The following is a 16,921-nucleotide window of genomic DNA, read 5'->3' as shown; positions in this document are numbered from 1 at the left end:
TATATGGTTGCGAGGCGTGGGCTATGGATAGGGTTGTGCGGAGGAGGGCGGATGTGTTGGAAATGAAGTTTTTGAGGACAATATGTGGTGTAAGGTGGTTTGATTGAGAAAGTATTGAAAGGGTAATTGAGATGTGTTTTGATAATTAGAGTGTGGTTGAGAGAGCAGAAAAGGGTGTGTTGAAATAGTTTGGACACATGGAATGAGTGAGGAAAGATTGAAAAATAGGATATATGTGTCCAGAGGTGGAGGGAAGAAGGAAAAGCGGGAGACCAAATTGGAGGTGGAAGGTTGGAGCGTAAAAGATTTTGAGCGATTGGGGTCTGAACATATAGGAGGGTGAAAGGTGTGCAAGGAAAAGAGTCAGTTGGAACGATGTGGTATACCGAGGTTGACGTGCTGTCAATGGATTGAACCAGGGCGTTTGAAGCATCTGGGGTAAACAATGGAAGGTTCTGTGGGGCCTGGATGTGGAAAGGGAGCTGTGGTTTCGGTGCATTATTACATGACAGCTAGAGACTGAGTGTGAACGAATGTGGCCTTTGTTGTCTAATCCTGGCACTGCCTCGCTGGAGGGGGGAGAGGATGGCAGTTCAGTAGGAGTTCAAATGATCATATCTAACATGTTTCATGGAGGCAATCCGCCTCATTTGGTGCTAATAATTCATAAAGTTTATTTCAGATGTGATCACCGCCGCAATACCGTCCTGTTTCTGCCATTCCAGACGACACAGTGGCATGATCGACTGTGACCGGTTGAGGGAAAGTGGGGAGGTGGGGGGGTACCATGTTGTTAAGGGGGGCTGTATGGTGGGGGTTGACCAGGTCAAAAGACGTGTAGTCAATGATTTTTCTTATGTTTTGTTTTTATGCTAGTTCTTTCTTAATGATTTGGTTGATATCAGGATGGGCTTATATTTGGCAGGGGACAAATTAAAGTTCTCAGTATTAGTGATTCAGACAGATTGAATGACGTTAAGAGTAGCATAATGAGACGAAGGGTGTAATGGGATTGGGTTGTTAAGGTCTACAGAATGATCGTTTTCATGACAGTGTTTAGTGATCGTATGTCTGAGGTCGTCCCTGAGTACTGAGCGACGGTGCCAATAACATCTCTCAGTTTTGCCCGTTTGGCCAATGTACACATCCTCACATGCCTTACGTTGGACAGTGTAAACATTACAGATAGTTGAATTATTTGGCCAACGTTAAATTAAGTCTGGTTTTGCACACTAAAACCCTGAAACCCTGCACCTTAGCACCCTAAACCCATGGGAACCCTGGACCTTGACACCCTACACCCTGGGACCCTGCACCCTAGCACCTTACAACCTGGGACCCTAAAATCCTGAGACCCTACACTCTGGTACCTTGTACCCTGACACCCTACACCCTAGGACCCTGCACCCTGGCACACTAAAACCCTTTGGCCCTGCACCCTGACACCCTACACCCTGGGACGTTGCACCTTGGCACCCTAAAGCCCTGAGCCCCTGCACCCTTGGACCCTACATCCCAGTACCATAAAACCCTTATAACCTGCACTCTGACACCCTACACCTTGGTACCCTACACCCTGATACCCTACATCTTGGTACCCTGCACCCTGATACCCTACATCTTGGTACCCTGCACCCTGATACCCTACACCTTGGTACCCTGCACCCTGACACCCAACACCTTGGTACCCTGCACCCTGACATTCTACATCTTGGTAACCTGCACCTTGCGCCCTGACGCCCTTTATCCTGGTACCCTGCACCCTGACACCGTGCATCTTGGGACCCTGCACCCTACACCCTGAAACCCTGCATCCTGGAACCCTAAAACCGTGGTACCCTGCACCTTGACACCCTATACCCTGGGACCCTACACCCTGACACCCTGGGACCCTACACCCTGACACTCTACAGTCTGGCACTCTAAAACTTTTCCAACCTAAAACCCTGTTACCCTGGATCCTGGTACCCTACACCCTGGTACCCTACACCCTGGTACCCTGCAGCTTGTTACCCTGTACCGTGGTGCACTGCATCCTGGTACCCTGCATCCTGGTACCCTGCAGCCTGGTACCTGTTACCCTGCAACCTGGTACCCTACACCCTGGTACCCTACACCCTGGTACCCTGCAGCCTGATACCCTGCAGTCTGGTATCCTGCAAGCTGGTACCCTGCACCCTGGTACCTTGCAGCCTGGTACCCTGTACCCTGGTACCCTACACCCTGGTACCCTACACCCTGGTACCCTGCAGCTTGTTACCCTGTACCGTGGTGCACTGCATCCTGGTACCCTGCATCCTGGTACCCTGCAGCCTGGTACCTGTTACCCTGCAACCTGGTACCCTACACCCTGGTACCCTACACCCTGGTATCCTGCACCCTGGTACCCTACACCCTGGTACCCTACACCCTGGTACCCTGCAGCTTGTTACCCTGTACCGTGGTGCACTGCATCCTGGTACCCTGCATCCTGGTACCCTGCAGCCTGGTACCTGTTACCCTGCAACCTGGTACCCTACACCCTGATACCCTACACCCTGGTACCCTGCAGCCTGATACCCTGCAGTCTGGTATCCTGCAAGCTGGTACCCTGCACCCTGGTACCCTGCAGCCTGGTACCCTGCAACCTAGTACCCTGCACCCTGGTACCCTGCAGCCTGGTACCCTCACCCTGGTATCCTGCAGCCTGGTACCCTGCAGCCTGGTACCCTGCAGCCTGGTGCCCTGCAGGCGGATACCCTGCAGCCTGGTACTCTGCATCTTGATACCCTGCATCCTGGTACCCTGCAGCCTGGTACCGTGTACTCTGGTACCCTGCAACCTGGTACCCTGCAGCCTGGTACCCTGCAGTCTGGTATCCTGCACCCTGGTACCCTGCAACCTAGTGTCCTGCAGTCTGGCATCCTGCAGCCTGGTACCCTGCAGCCTGGTACCCTGCAGCCTGGTACCCTGCAGCCTGGTACCCTGCACCCTAGTACCCTACACCCTGATACCCTGCAGCCTGGTACCCTGCAACCTGGTACCCTGCAGCCTGGTACCGTGTACTCTGGTACCTGCAACCTGGTACCCTGCAGCCTGGTACTCTGCAGCCTGGTACCCTGCAGCCTGGTACCCTGCAGCCTGGTACTCTGCAGCCTGGTAACCTGCAGCCTGGTACTCTGCAGCCTGGTACCCTGCACCCAGGTACCTGCAACCTGGTACCCTGCAGCCTGGTACTCTGCAGCCTGGTACCCAGCGGCCTGGTACTCTGCAGCCTGGTACCCTGCACCCAGGTACCTGCAACCTGGTACCCTGCAGCCTGGTACCCTGCAGCCTGGTACCCTGCAGCCTGGTACACTAGTACCGGGCCAGGGGCAGCTTATCCCCCCACACAGCTGGCCAACTTACCCTTCTTTGTTGCTCTCTGTTTGTCCGCCATTTTGACCAGGCCGTCCGTCCTCTCCTGGTCATCATCTTTCCCTTGTTTCCCTAATCTTTCTTTATCTTCTTTCTTCTTATTATCATTATTCTTGTTCCTGCCATCGGACCTCTTCTCGCTGCCACCTTCGCTATTTTTGTTTCTCCTTCGTTCATTCTTCTTCTTTCTCTTGTCTTCTCGTCTCTTCCCCTTGTTTCTTTCTTTCATTTTCATTCTTCGTTCATTTCTTCCACTTTTTACTTTGCCTTTCCCTACATTTGTCTTTGTTTGCTTTCTCTTCCCTGCTTTCTTTGTCTGCTTCCTCTTCCCTGCTGTCTTTGTCTGCTTCCTGTTCCCTGCTTTCTTTGTCTGCTTCCTCTTCCCTGCTTTCTTTGTCTGCTTCCTCTTCCCTGCTTTCTTTGTCTGCTTCCTCTTTCCTGCTTTCTTTGCCTGTTTCCTCTTCCCTGCTTTCTTTGTCTGCTTCCTCTTTCCTGCTTTCTTTGCCTGCTTCCTCTTCCCTGCTTTCTTTGTCTGCTTCCTCTTCCCTGCTTTCTTTGTCTGCTTCCTCTTCCCTGCTTTCTTTCTTTGCTTGCTCTTCCCTGCTTTCTTTGTCTGTTTCCCCCTTCCTGCTTTCTTTGTCTGCTTCCTCTTCCCTGCTTTCTTTGTCTGCTTCCTCTTCCCTGCATTCTTTGTCTGCTTCCTCTTCCCTGCTTTCTTTCTTTGCTTGCTCTTCCCTGCTTTCTTTGTCTGTTTCCCCCTTCCTGCTTTCTTTGTCTGCTTCTTCTTCTCTGCTGTCTTTGTCTGCTTCCTCTTCCCTGCTTTCATTGTTTGCTTTCTCTTCCCTGCTTTCTTTGTCTGCTTCCTCTTCCCTGCTTTCTTTGTCTGTTTCCTCTTCCCTGCTTTCTTTGTCTGCTTCCTCTTCCCTGCTTTCTTTGTCTGCTTCCTCTTCCCTGCTTTCATTGTTTGCTTTCTCTTCCCTGCTTTCTTTGTCTGCTTCCTCTTCCCTGCTTTCTTTGTCTGCTTCCTCTTCCCTGCTTTCTTTGTCTGCTTCCTCTTCCCTACTTTCTTTGTCTGCTTCCTCTTCCCTGCTTTCTTTGTCTGCTTCCTCTTCCCTGCTTTCTTTGTCTGCTTCCTCTTCCCTGCTTTCTTTGTCTGCTGCCTCTTCCCTGCTGTCTTTGTCTGCTTCCTCTTCCCGTCTTTCCTTCTTCGTCCTCCATTTTCATCTTGTTTAACTTGACCCGTCCGTCTCACTCCATCTGTCTTCCTCTGTCTCCTTCCACTGTCGTTCTTTATCTTATCCTTTTGTCTGTCTTTCTCCATCTCTGGTTTTCCTTCCTCTAACTCTCCTCCTGACGTCTTCCCTCCTTCCCTTCTCTTGCTCATCTTTCCTTCCTCACTTCCCTCCCTCATTTTCCTTCCTTTTCTCCTCCTTGTTTTCCTTCTTCGCAAATCACTCCCGTTTTTTCCCTCTAAACTCTTCTCGTCCTCAGTTTCCTCCGTCTTTCCCGCAGACGTCATATCCTTGGCTGCCTTCCTGGCCACATTCCTTCTTCCTCCCAGCTTGCTGGGCTCCGCCTCCTGGCCTCCCCCAGCAGGCCTGCTCACCCATTCCCTCTCTCCCTCACCTTTACTCTCTCCCCAGCCAAGTCTTGCTTCATCCACCCCTTTCTCCCCAGCCACCTTACTGGCCTCCCTGGCGGGCCTTCCTCCCTTACCTCCCACATCTCTCCCTACCCTTCGTCGGCTCCCTGGAAATAACAGAGATTGGTTAGTCATGTGCATGATGGTAGGATGATGATGATGTGCATGATGGTAGGATGATGATGATGTGCATGATGGTAGGATGATGATGATGTGCATGATGGTAGGATGATGATGATGTGCATGATGGTAGGATGATGATGTGCATGATGGTAGGATGATGATGATGTGCATGATGGTACGATGATGATAATGTGCATGATGGTAGGATGATGATAATGTTCATGATGGTAGGATGATGATGATGTGCATGATGGTAGGATGATGATAATGTGCATGACGGTAGGATGATGATGATGTGCATGATGGTAGGATGATGATGATGTGCATGATGGTAGGATGATGATGATGTGCATGATGGTAGGATGATGATAATGTGCATGATGGTAGGATGATGATGATGTGCATGATGGTAGGATGATGATGATGTGCATGATGGTAGGATGATGATATGCATGATAGTAGGATGATGATGCTGTGCATGATGGTAGGATGATGATGATGTGTATGATGGTAGGATGATGATTTGCATGATGGTAGGATGATGATATGCATGATGGTAGGATGATGATATGCATGATAGTAGGATGATGATGATGTGCATGATGGTAGGATGATGATGGTAGATGATGATAATGTGCATGTGGTAGGATGATGGATGATGATGATGTGCATGGAGTTGGTAGGATGATGATGATGTCATTATGGTAGGATGATGATAATGTGCATGATGGTAGGATGATGATGATGTGCATGATGGTAGGATGATGATATGCATGATGGTAGGATGATAATCATGTGCATGATGGTAGGATGATGATGTGCATGATGGTAAGATGATGATAATGTGCATGATGGTAGGATGATGATGATGTGCATGATGGTAGGATGATGATGATGTGCATAATGGTAGGATGATGATGTGCATGATGGTAAGATGATGATGTGCATGATGGAGGATGATGATGATGTGTATGATGGTAGGATGATGATGTGCATGATGGTAAGATGATGATAATGTGCATGATGGTAGGATGATGATGATGTGCATGATGGTAGGATGATGATGATGTGCATAATGGTAGGATGATGATAATGTGCATCATGGTAGGATGATGATGATGTGCATGATGGTAGGATGATGATAATGTGCATGATGGTAGGATGATAATGATGTGTATGATGGTAGGATGATGATGATGTGCATGATAGTAGGATGATGATATGCATGATGGTAGGATGATAATGATGTGCATGATGGTAGGATGATGATGTGCATGATGGTAAGATGATGATAATGTGCATGGTGGTAGGATGATGATGATGATGTGCATGATGGTAGGATGATGATGATGTGCATTATGGTAGGATGATGATAATGTGCATGATGGTAGGATGATGATGATGTGAATGATGGTAGGATGATGATATGCATGATGGTAGGATAATAATGATGTGCATGACGGTAGGATGATGATGTGCATGATGGTAAGATGATGATAATGTGCATGATGGTAGGATGATGATGATGTGCATGATGGTAGGATGATGATGATGTGCATGATGGTAGGATGATGATATGCATGATGGAAGGATGATGATGATGTGCATGATGGTAGGATGATGATGATGTGTATGATGGTAGGATGATGATGTGCATGATGGTAGGATGATGATGATGTGTATGATGGTAGGATGATGATGTGCATGATGGTAGGATGATGATGTATATGATGGTAGGATGATGATATGCATGATGGTAGGATGATGATGATGTGCATGATGGTAGGATGATGATGGTGTGCATGATGGTAGGATGATGATAATTTGCATGATGGTAGGATGATGATGATGTGCATGATGGTAGGATGCTGATGTGCATGATGGTAAGATGGTGATGTGCATGATGGTAGGATGATGATATGCTTGATGGTAGGATGATGATGGTGTGCATGATGGTAGGATGATGATATGCATTATGGTAAGATGATGATAATGTGCATGATGGTAGGATGATGATAATGTGCATGATGGTAGGATGATGATGCTGTGCATGATGGTAGGATGATGATGATGTGCATGATGGTAGGATGATGATGATGTGCATGATGGTAGGATGATGATGATGTGCATGATGGTAGGATGATGATGATATGCATGATGGGAGGGGGATGATGTGCATGATGGTAGGATGATGATATGCATGATTGTAGGATGATGATGATGTGCATGATGGTAGGATGATGATGTGCATGATGGTAGGATGATAATGTGCATGATGGTAGGATGATGATGATGTGCATGATGGTAGGATGATGATGATGTACTTGATGGTAGGACGATGATGATGAGATGCATGATGGTAGGATGATAATGAAGTGCATGATGGTAGGATGATGATGATGTGCATGATGGTAGGATGATGATAATGTGCATGATGGTAGGATGATGATGATGTGCATGTGGTAGGATGATGTTGATGTGCATGATGGTAGGATGATGATGATGTGCATGATGGTAGGATGATGATGTGCATAATGGTAGGATGATGATATGCATGATGGTAGGATGATGATGATGTACATGATGGTAGGATGATGATGTGCATGATGGTAGGATGATGATGATGTGCATGATGGTACGATGATGATGATGTGCATGATGGTACGATGATGATGATATGCATGATGTTAGGATGATGATGTGCATAATGGTAGGATGATGATGATGATGTGCATGATTTTAGAATGATGATGATGTGCATGATGGTAGGATGATGATAATGTGCATGATGGTAGGATGATGATGATGTGCATGATGGTAGGATGATGATGATGTGCATGACGGTAGGATGATGATGATGTGCATGATGGTAGGATGATGATGATGTGCATGACGGTAGGATGATGATGATGTGCATGATGGTAGGATGATGATGTGCATGATGGTAGGATGATGATAATGTGCATGAAGGTGGGATGATGATGATGTGCATGATGGTAGGATGATGATGATGTGCATGATGGTAGGATGATGATGATGTGCATGATGGTAAGATGATGATAATTTGCATGATGGTAGGATGATGATGATGTGCATGATGGTAGGATGATGATGTGCATGATGGTAGGATGATAATGTGCATGATGGTAGGATGATGATGATGTGCATGATGGTAGGATGATGATGTGCATGATGGTAGGATGATAATGTGCATGATGGTAGGATGATGATGTGCATGATGGGAGGATGATGATGATGTGCATGATGGTAGGATGATGATGAGCATGAAGGTAGGATGATGATAATGTGCATGATGATCGGATAATGATGCGCATAATTCACTTATTCCTATGTATTTCATTATATCTTTTTTCATCTTCACTTAACTGACGTTATACGGAAATACACATACGGAAATACATCAGAGAAGAGTTAGTGGTGACCTGATCATAACCTTTAGGTTTTTAACTCCTTGTATTTAAATTTCTAAAAGCGGAAACAGCAGGAGGCAGTCAAGCGGGGAGTGCTCATCCTCCTCGAAGGCTCAGATTGGGGTGTCTAAACGTGTGTGGATGTAACCAAGATGAGAAAAGAGGAGAGATTGGTAGTATGCTTGAGGAGACGAACCTGGATGTTTTGGCTCTGAGTGAAACGAAGCTCAAGGGTAAAGCGGGAGAATGGTTTGAGAATGTCTTGGGAATAAAGTCAAAAGTTGGTGAGAGGACAAGAGCAAAGGAAGGAGTAGCACTACTCCTGAAACAGGAGTTGTGGGAGTATGTGATAGAGTGTAAGAAAGTAAACTCTAGATTGATATGGGTAAAACTGAAAGTGGATGGAGAGAGATGGGTGACTATTAGTGGCTATGCACCTGGGCATGAGAAGAATGATCATATGAGGCAAGTGTTTTGGGAGCAGCTGAATGAGTGTATTAGCAGCTTTGATTCACGAGACCGGGTTATAGTGATGGGTGATTTGAATGAGAACATAAGTGATGTAGCAGTTGAGGGTATAATTGGTGTACATGGGGTGTTTAGTGTTGTAAATGGAAATGATGAAGAGCTTTTGGATTTGTGTGTTCAAAGAGGACTTGTGACTGGGAATACCTATTCTTAAAAGAGAGATACACATAAGTATATATATATATGAGTCGGAGAGATGGTCAAAGGGCGTTATTGGATTACGTGTTAATTCATAGGCATATAAAAGAGAGACTTTTGGATGTAGATGTTCTGAGAGGGGCAGCTGGAGGGATATGTGATCACTGTCTTGTGGAGGCGAGGGTGAAGATTTGTAAGGGTTTTCAGAAAAGAGAGAATACCGGGGAAAAGAGAGTGGTAAGAATAAGTGAACTTGGAAAGGATACTTGTGTGAGGAAGTACCAGGAGAGATTGAGTGTAGAATGGCAATAGGTGAGAGCACGGGACGTAAGGGGACTTGGAGAGGAATGGGATGTATTTAGGGAAGCAATCATGGCTTGCGCAAAAGATGCATGTAGCATGAGAAAGGTGGGAGGTGGGCAGATTAGGAAGGGTAGTGAGTGGTGGGATGAAGAAGTAAGGTTGTTAGCGACAGAGAAGAAAGGCGCTTGGACGATTTTTGAAGGGGAGTACTGCAAATGACTGGGAGATGTATAAATGAAAGAGGCAGGAGGTCAAGAGAAATGTGCAAGAGATGAAAAAGAGGGTAAATGAAAGTTGGGGTGAGAGAGTATCATTAAATTTTAGGGAGAATAAAAAGATGTTTTGGAAGGAGGTAAATAACGTGCGTAAGAAGGAGAACAAATGGAAACATCGGTGAAGGGGCAAATGGGGAAATAATAACAAGCAATGATGAAGTTAGAAGGAGATGGAATGAGTAATTTGAAGGTCTGTTGAATGTGTTTGATGATAGAGTGGCAGATATAGGGTGTTTTAATCAAGGTGGCGTGCGAAGTGAGAGGGTTAGGGAGAATGATTTGGTAAACAGAGAAGAGATAGTGAAAGCTCTGAGGAAGATGAAAGCCGGCAAGGCGGCGGGTTTGGATGGAATTTCAGTATAATTTATCAAGAAAGTGAGTGACTGTATTGTTGATCGGTTGGTAAGGTTGTTTAAATGTATGTATGAGTCATGGTGGGGTGCCTGAGGATTGGCGGAATGCTGGCATAGTGCCATTGTATAAAGGCAAAGGGAATAAAGGTGAGTGCTGAGATTACAGAGGTATAAGTTTGTTGAGTATTCCTGGGAAATTATATGAGAAGATATTGATTGAGAGGGTAAAGGCATGTATAGGACATCAGATGGGGGAGAGCAGTGTAATTTCAGAAGTTCAGAAAATGTGTGGATCAGGTGCTTGCTTTGAATAATGTATGTAAGAAATACTTAGAAATCAAATGTACTTGTATGTAGCTTTTATGGATCTGGAAAAGGGATATGATCGGGTTGATAGAGATGCATTGTGGAAGGTTTTAAGAATATACTGTGTGAGAGGTAAGTTGCTAGAAGCAGTGAGAAGTTTTTACCAAGGATGTAAGACATGTGTACGAGTAGGAAGAGAGGAAAGGGAATGGATCCGAGTGATTGTCGGTTTGCGGCAGGGGTGCGTGACGTCTCCAAGGTTCTTTAATTTGTTTATGGATGGGGTGGTTAGGGAAGTGAATGCAAGAGTTTTGGAGATAGGGGCAAGTATGCAGTCTGTTGTGGATGAGAGGGTTTGGGAACTGAGTCAGTTGTTGTTCGCTGATGATAGAACGCTGGTGGCTGATTCGGGTGAAAAACTGTAGAGGTTTGTGAGAAACTGCAGAGGTTGGTGACTGAATTTGGTAAAGTGTGTGAAAAAGGAAAGTTGAGAGTATATATAAATATGAGCAAGGTTATTAGATTCAGTAGGGTTAAGGGGCAAGTTAATTGGGAGGTAAGTATGAATGAAGAAAAAACTGGAGGAAGTGAAGTGTTTTAGATATCTGGGAGTGGATTTAGCAGTGGTTGGAACCATGGAAGCGTGAGTGAGTCATAGGGTGGGGGAGGTGGTGAAGGTTCTGGGAGCGTTGAAGAATGTGTGGAAGGCGAGAACGTTATCTCGGAGAGGAAAAATGGGGAAGTTGAAGGAATAGAGGTTCTAAATATGTTATATGGGGCTATAGATAGGGTTGTGCGGAGGAGGGTGGCTGTGTTGGATATGAAAAATTTGAGGATAATATACAGTGTGAGGTGGTTTGATCGAGTAAGTAATGAAAGGGTAAGAGAGAGGTGTAGTAATAAAAAGACTGTGGTTGAGAGAGCAGAAGAGGGTGCATTTAAATGGTTTGGACACATGGAGAGAATGAGTGCAGAAGATTGACAAAGAGGATACATATATCATCGGTGGAGGGAAGGAGAAGCGGGAGACCAAATTAGAGGTAGAAGGATGGAGCGAAAAAGATTTTGAGCGATCGGGGCCTGAACATACAGGAGGGTGAAAGGTGTGCAAGGTGTGAATTGGAACGCTGTGGTATGCCGAGGTCGACGTGCTGTCAATGGATTGAACCAGGGCATGTGCAGCGTCTGGGGTAAACCATGGAAAGTTTTGTGGGGCCTGGATGTGGAAAGGGAGCTGTGGTTTCGGTGCATTATCACATGACAGCTATAGACTGAGCGTGAACGAATGTGGCCTTTGTTGTCTGTTGCTACCGCTACCTCGCTAGAGGGGATTCTATTTCATGTGTGGCGGGGTGGCGACGGGAATGGATGTGTATATATTCCTTTGAGTCCACGGGAAAAATGGAACACGATAAGTTCTCAAGTGCACTTTCGTGTAATAACCACATCATCAGGGGAGACACAAGAGAGAAATATAAGAGTCAGTTGATATACAACGAAGAGACATAGCTAGAATGTCATTTGGTAAACATTTTGTATATCAAGTGACTGTTATTTCTCTCTTGTGTCTCCCCTGATGATGTGATTATTACACGAAAGTGCACTTGGGAACTTATCGTGTTTCATTTTCACCGTGGACTCATAGGAATATACTTGAACACACGCAAAACTGTGATCCTTTCCAATATACATATGTGTATGTGCGTGTGTGTATGTGTGTGTGTGTGTTTGTTTGTGTGTGTGTGTGTGTGTGTGTGTGTGTGTGTGTGTGTGTGTGTGTGTGTGTATGTGTGTGTGTGTATGTATGTATGTGTGTGTTTGTGTGTATGTGCGTGTATGTGTGTGTGTATGTGTGTGTATGTGTGTGTGTGTATGTATGTATGTATGTGTGTGTGTGTGTGTGTGTGTGTGTGTGTGTGTGTGTATGTGTGTGTATGTGTGTGTGTGTATGTATGTATGTATGTGTGTGTGTGTGTGTGTGTGTGTGTGTGTGTGTGTGTGTGTATGTGTGTGTATGTGTGTGTGTGTATGTATGTATGTATGTGTGTGTGTGTGTGTGTGTGTGTGTGTGTGTGTGTGTGTGTGTGTGTGTGTGTGTGTGTGTGTGTGTGTGTGTGTGTGTGTGTGTGTATGTGTGCGTGTGTGTGTGTGTGTGTGTGTGTATTTGTGTGTGTGTGTATAATAGTAGTTTAATAGCTTAGTGGCGACAGGTGGGCGGGCGGGTGGGCAGGTGGGCGGATTGGCGGGTGGGTGGGTGTGTGTGCGGGCGCGTGTGTGGGTGGGTGGATGGGTGGAGTAAATGAGGATATAGTAACTGCAAACATCATAGAAAAAAAGTTTTGTTGCAATAGAGAAGGTCCCTGTGATGGGGTCCCATCATCGTAAGACGTCCCCTCTCCCCCATCCCACCCATACAATACAAATGGGGAAATATCTATAGGTAATTACACACATACACACACACACACATACACACACACACAGACACACACACACACACACACACACACACACACACACACACACACACACACAGACTGACCTTGAGGAAGGCAGCATCGGTGCAGGTGTTGAGGGCAAGGGAGGTGACTGGTGTGGCTGGTGTTGGCAGGGCAGCCGTCGCTGGAGGCCACACACACTCCCCCCTCTCGTTCACAGTGCCCGACGCTCAGCTGCAGGGTAGTGTGTGCACCATGTTACCAACGAGACCAACCAAGGAATGTCAGTGGCATGAGATAAAATCAGTAAGTCACCTGCTGGACACGATGATACATATCGGCCAGTCTTAACATGAGTGTAAAGCTGAACAAGTGACTCTTGCTCGTCACAACTTGTTCAATGAATCATTGTCAGGTGTTGACCAACATCACCTACAACAACATATCCACAACCACAACCAGTTACAATAACTGATTTTTACATCAAAATGATACTTCTGTTGACTTAACTTGGGTTGTAGGATAATTACTTCACTGATAACGAAATCATTATGTACTTGTCTACAACATCATTAACGAAATAGATATTGGCAATATAGCTTTACTAGGGTTTGTTCCTGCCTTACAAACTTACTCTCTTTCTAATCTCGTGGTAATGAAAAGGTCGATCATGTTATCTATCCGAATTATCGTCAAGAATCTGATGAGATTAATGAAGGACGAGTGAGCCAGGTTAACACATGGCACGTACCTCAACATAACTGATCTCAAATTTGACTACACTCCAGTACTCAGGAAAGTGACTCATGAATCAGTACTGGGCCACAGTCAGGAGTCCAGTACTCAGGAAAGTGACTCATGAATCAGTACTGGGCCACAGTCAGGAGTCCAGTACTCAGGAAAGTGACTCATGAATCAGTACTGGGCCACAGTCAGGAGTCCAGTACTCAGGAAAGTGACTCATGAATCAGTACTGGGCCACAGTCAGGAGTCCAGTACTCAGGAAAGTGACTCATGAATCAGTACTGGGCCACAGTCAGGAGTCCAGTACTCAGGAAAGTGACTCATGAATCAGTACTGGGCCACAGTCAGGAGTCCAGTACTCAGGGAAGTGACTCATGAATCAGTACTGGGCCACAGTCAGGAGTCCAGTACTCAGGAAAGTGACTCATGAATCAGTACTGGGCCACAGTCAGGAGTCCAGTACTCAGGAAAAGTGACTCATGAATCAGATACTGGGGCCAACAGTCAGGAATCCAGAGTACTCCGGAAAGTGACTCATGAATCAGTATTGGGCCTCACAGTCAGGAGTCCAAGTACAGAGGAAAAGTGACTCATGAATCAGTACAGGGCACAGTCAGGAGTCCAGTACTCCAGGGAAGTGACTCTATGAATCAGTAACTGGGCCACAGAGTCAGAGACCAGTAGTTAGAGGAATGACTCATCGAGTCACAGTACTGGCCCACCATGTCAGGAGTCCAAGTACTCAGGAAGTGACTCATGAATCAGTACTGGGCCACACAGTCAGCGAGTCAGTACTCAGGGAAGTGACCTCATGAATCAGTATGGGCCACAGTCAGGAGTCCAGTAGTTAGAGGAATGACTCATGAGTCAGTACTGGGCCACAGTCAGGAGTACCAGTACTCAGGAAAGTGACTCATGAATCAGTATTGGGCCACAGTCAGGAGTCCAAGTACTCAGGAAAGAGACTCATGAATCAGTACTGGGCCACAGTCAGGAGTCCCAGTACTCAGGGAAGTGACTCCATGAATCAGTATTGGGCCACCAGTCAGGAGTCCAGTACTCAGGAAAGTGACTCATGAATCAGTATTGGGCCACTATCAGGAGTCCAGTACTCAGGGAAGTGACTCATGAATCAGTACTGGGCCACAGTCAGGAGTCCAGTACTCAGGGAAGTGGCTCATGAAGCAGTATTGGGCCACTATCAGGAGTCCAGTACTCAGGAAAGTGACTCATGAATCAGTATTGGGCCACTATCAGGAGTCCAGTAGTAAGTGAAGTGACTCATGAATCAGTATTGGGCCACTATCAGGAGTCCAGTACTCAGGGAAGTGGCTCATGGGTCAGTGTTGAGCCACTGTCAGGTGAGTAAGTCAGGGGTCAGTACTGGGGTCATGATATCCCCCTAGTGTTCCTAAGTCAGTCATCTCACTAAGTGACTCATGGGTCAGTGTTGAGCCACTGTCAGGTGAGTAAGTCAGGGGTCAGTACTGGGGTCATGATATCCCCCGAGTGTTCCTAAGTCAGTCATCTCACTAAGTCAGAAGAATGACCTCCATCCTTATATCGTCCCGTAAACTGTACAGCAGCAGTCAGTCTCCTTGATGAACATCTCGAGAGAAGATCTTATCTTTAAATGTCATCTCAGAGAGACAGCAGATGAGGCGAGCAGCCAGCCTCATTCGTGTGATCCTGAGCAACACATGGCCCTGCAGGCAGGTCCCTCCGCCAGTGCAGAGCACACGGCAGCTTTTCACTTGTGCCCCAGCCAGGCTTGGCCTCTGGTGCTTCGTCGCCCTTCCAGTAAACTGATTGTGACGCTACGACAAAAGATTAGCTTCAAGCCACACGTAACTTGACCGATTCCTGAGGATTGGCAAACAAACATCTCCTTCAGGTCGACTTCTTCTTTCTGCGTTGTCTGTGAAGCCAAGATTCATCACTTATGTTCTTTTGTCACAAATGTGTTGTTGCTTCATGAACTCGAAGCAGATTATCAGTGAAGTGAAACATAAGTAAACTCGTCAATTTCGTTGAAGCAGGAGTGGTTTACGTACCGTACACAAGGTATTGTGGTGGCAGCTGGCCCCACACACCGAGTCGTAACAGGGAAGGTGTGTGTACAGTCGCGATCACTAGTCCTGAGACTCACCGGGTCGAAGCTGAACCGAACCTTCTGTCTCGACTCCCAGACACAAAGGATTCGGTACAGTTTCAGGTGCTTAGTGCTTACTGGAACATGGGTACTTAGTGCGTACTGGGACATGGTTACGCATTGCGTACTGGGACACGGTTACGTAGTGCGTACTGGGACATGGTTACGTAGTGCGTACTGGGACGTGGTTACGTAAGCGTACTGGGACATGGTTACGTAGTGCGTACTGGGACATTGTTTCGTAGTGCGTACTGAGACATGGTTACGTAGTGCGTACTGGGACATGGTTACGTAGTGCGTACCTGGACATGGTTACGTAGTGTGTACTGGGACATGAACCTCAGGCGTGTCCCAGGGACGTCAGTCCGCGACTGTACACCAAACAAAGATGACAAATATGTAAATAGTCTTACATAAACGAGCAGCTGACATTAATACAAGACAATTATCAAGTGTTACCAACATAACACATGAACGTTACAACACATTACGTACACCTGCTACTGGGGTGCCGGCCAGCACTGATGACCCCCCACTCACGGCACTGTAACTATGGCAGGAGGGGGAGTGGGGCAGCAGTGACGACCCTCACTCATGGCACTGTAAGAATGCACTATGAGTGTCGGGATATAAACCCTGGCCTGAGGACATGACTGAACTAAGAACAAGTGAACATAGATGCTGACTGACCACTTCATTCCTCACTATAATAAAACTCCGAATCAACAAAAAAGGGAATCCTGGGTCACTAAAGTAATATACATGTGTGGTTGTAACCAAGATGAAAAGAAAGGAGAGATAGATAGTATGTTTGAGGAAAGAAACCTGGATGTTTTGGCTCTGACTGAAACGAAGCTCAAGGGTAAAGGGGAAGAGAGGTTTGAGAATATTTTGAGAGTAAAGTCAGGGGTTGGTGAGAGGACAAAAGCAAAGGAAGGAGTAGCACTACTTCTGAAGGAGGAGTTGTGGGAGTATGTGATAGAGTGTAAGAAAGTAAACTCTAGATTGATATGGGTGAAAATGAAAATGGATGAAGAGAGATGGGTGATTATTGGTGCCTATGCACATGGTCATAAGTGTTCTGGGAGCAGC

At 46.4% G+C, this 16,921-nt stretch overlaps 1 protein-coding gene across 1 annotated transcript in view; it reads right to left on the bottom strand.

Moving 5' to 3' along the window:
• Nucleotides 1-2,530: 2,530 nt before the first annotated feature.
• The window catches only part of LOC139748797 (uncharacterized), a 32,871-nt gene continuing 18,480 nt past the window's right edge, over nucleotides 2,531-16,921 (bottom strand). Inside the window, exons 2-5 of the mRNA XM_071662231.1 lie at nucleotides 13,038-13,167; nucleotides 3,388-5,145; nucleotides 3,113-3,262; nucleotides 2,531-2,859 (exon numbers count right to left, since the gene is read on the bottom strand). Of these exons, the coding sequence (XP_071518332.1) occupies nucleotides 2,531-2,859; nucleotides 3,113-3,262; nucleotides 3,388-5,145; nucleotides 13,038-13,167 (2,367 nt within the window). The remainder of the gene's footprint in view (nucleotides 2,860-3,112; nucleotides 3,263-3,387; nucleotides 5,146-13,037; nucleotides 13,168-16,921) is intronic.

The sequence above is a fragment of the Panulirus ornatus genome, chromosome 5, assembly GCF_036320965.1.
Source record: "Panulirus ornatus isolate Po-2019 chromosome 5, ASM3632096v1, whole genome shotgun sequence".
Lineage (NCBI taxonomy): Eukaryota > Metazoa > Arthropoda > Malacostraca > Decapoda > Palinuridae > Panulirus > Panulirus ornatus.
This window is presented reverse-complemented; position numbering and strand designations above follow the sequence as displayed.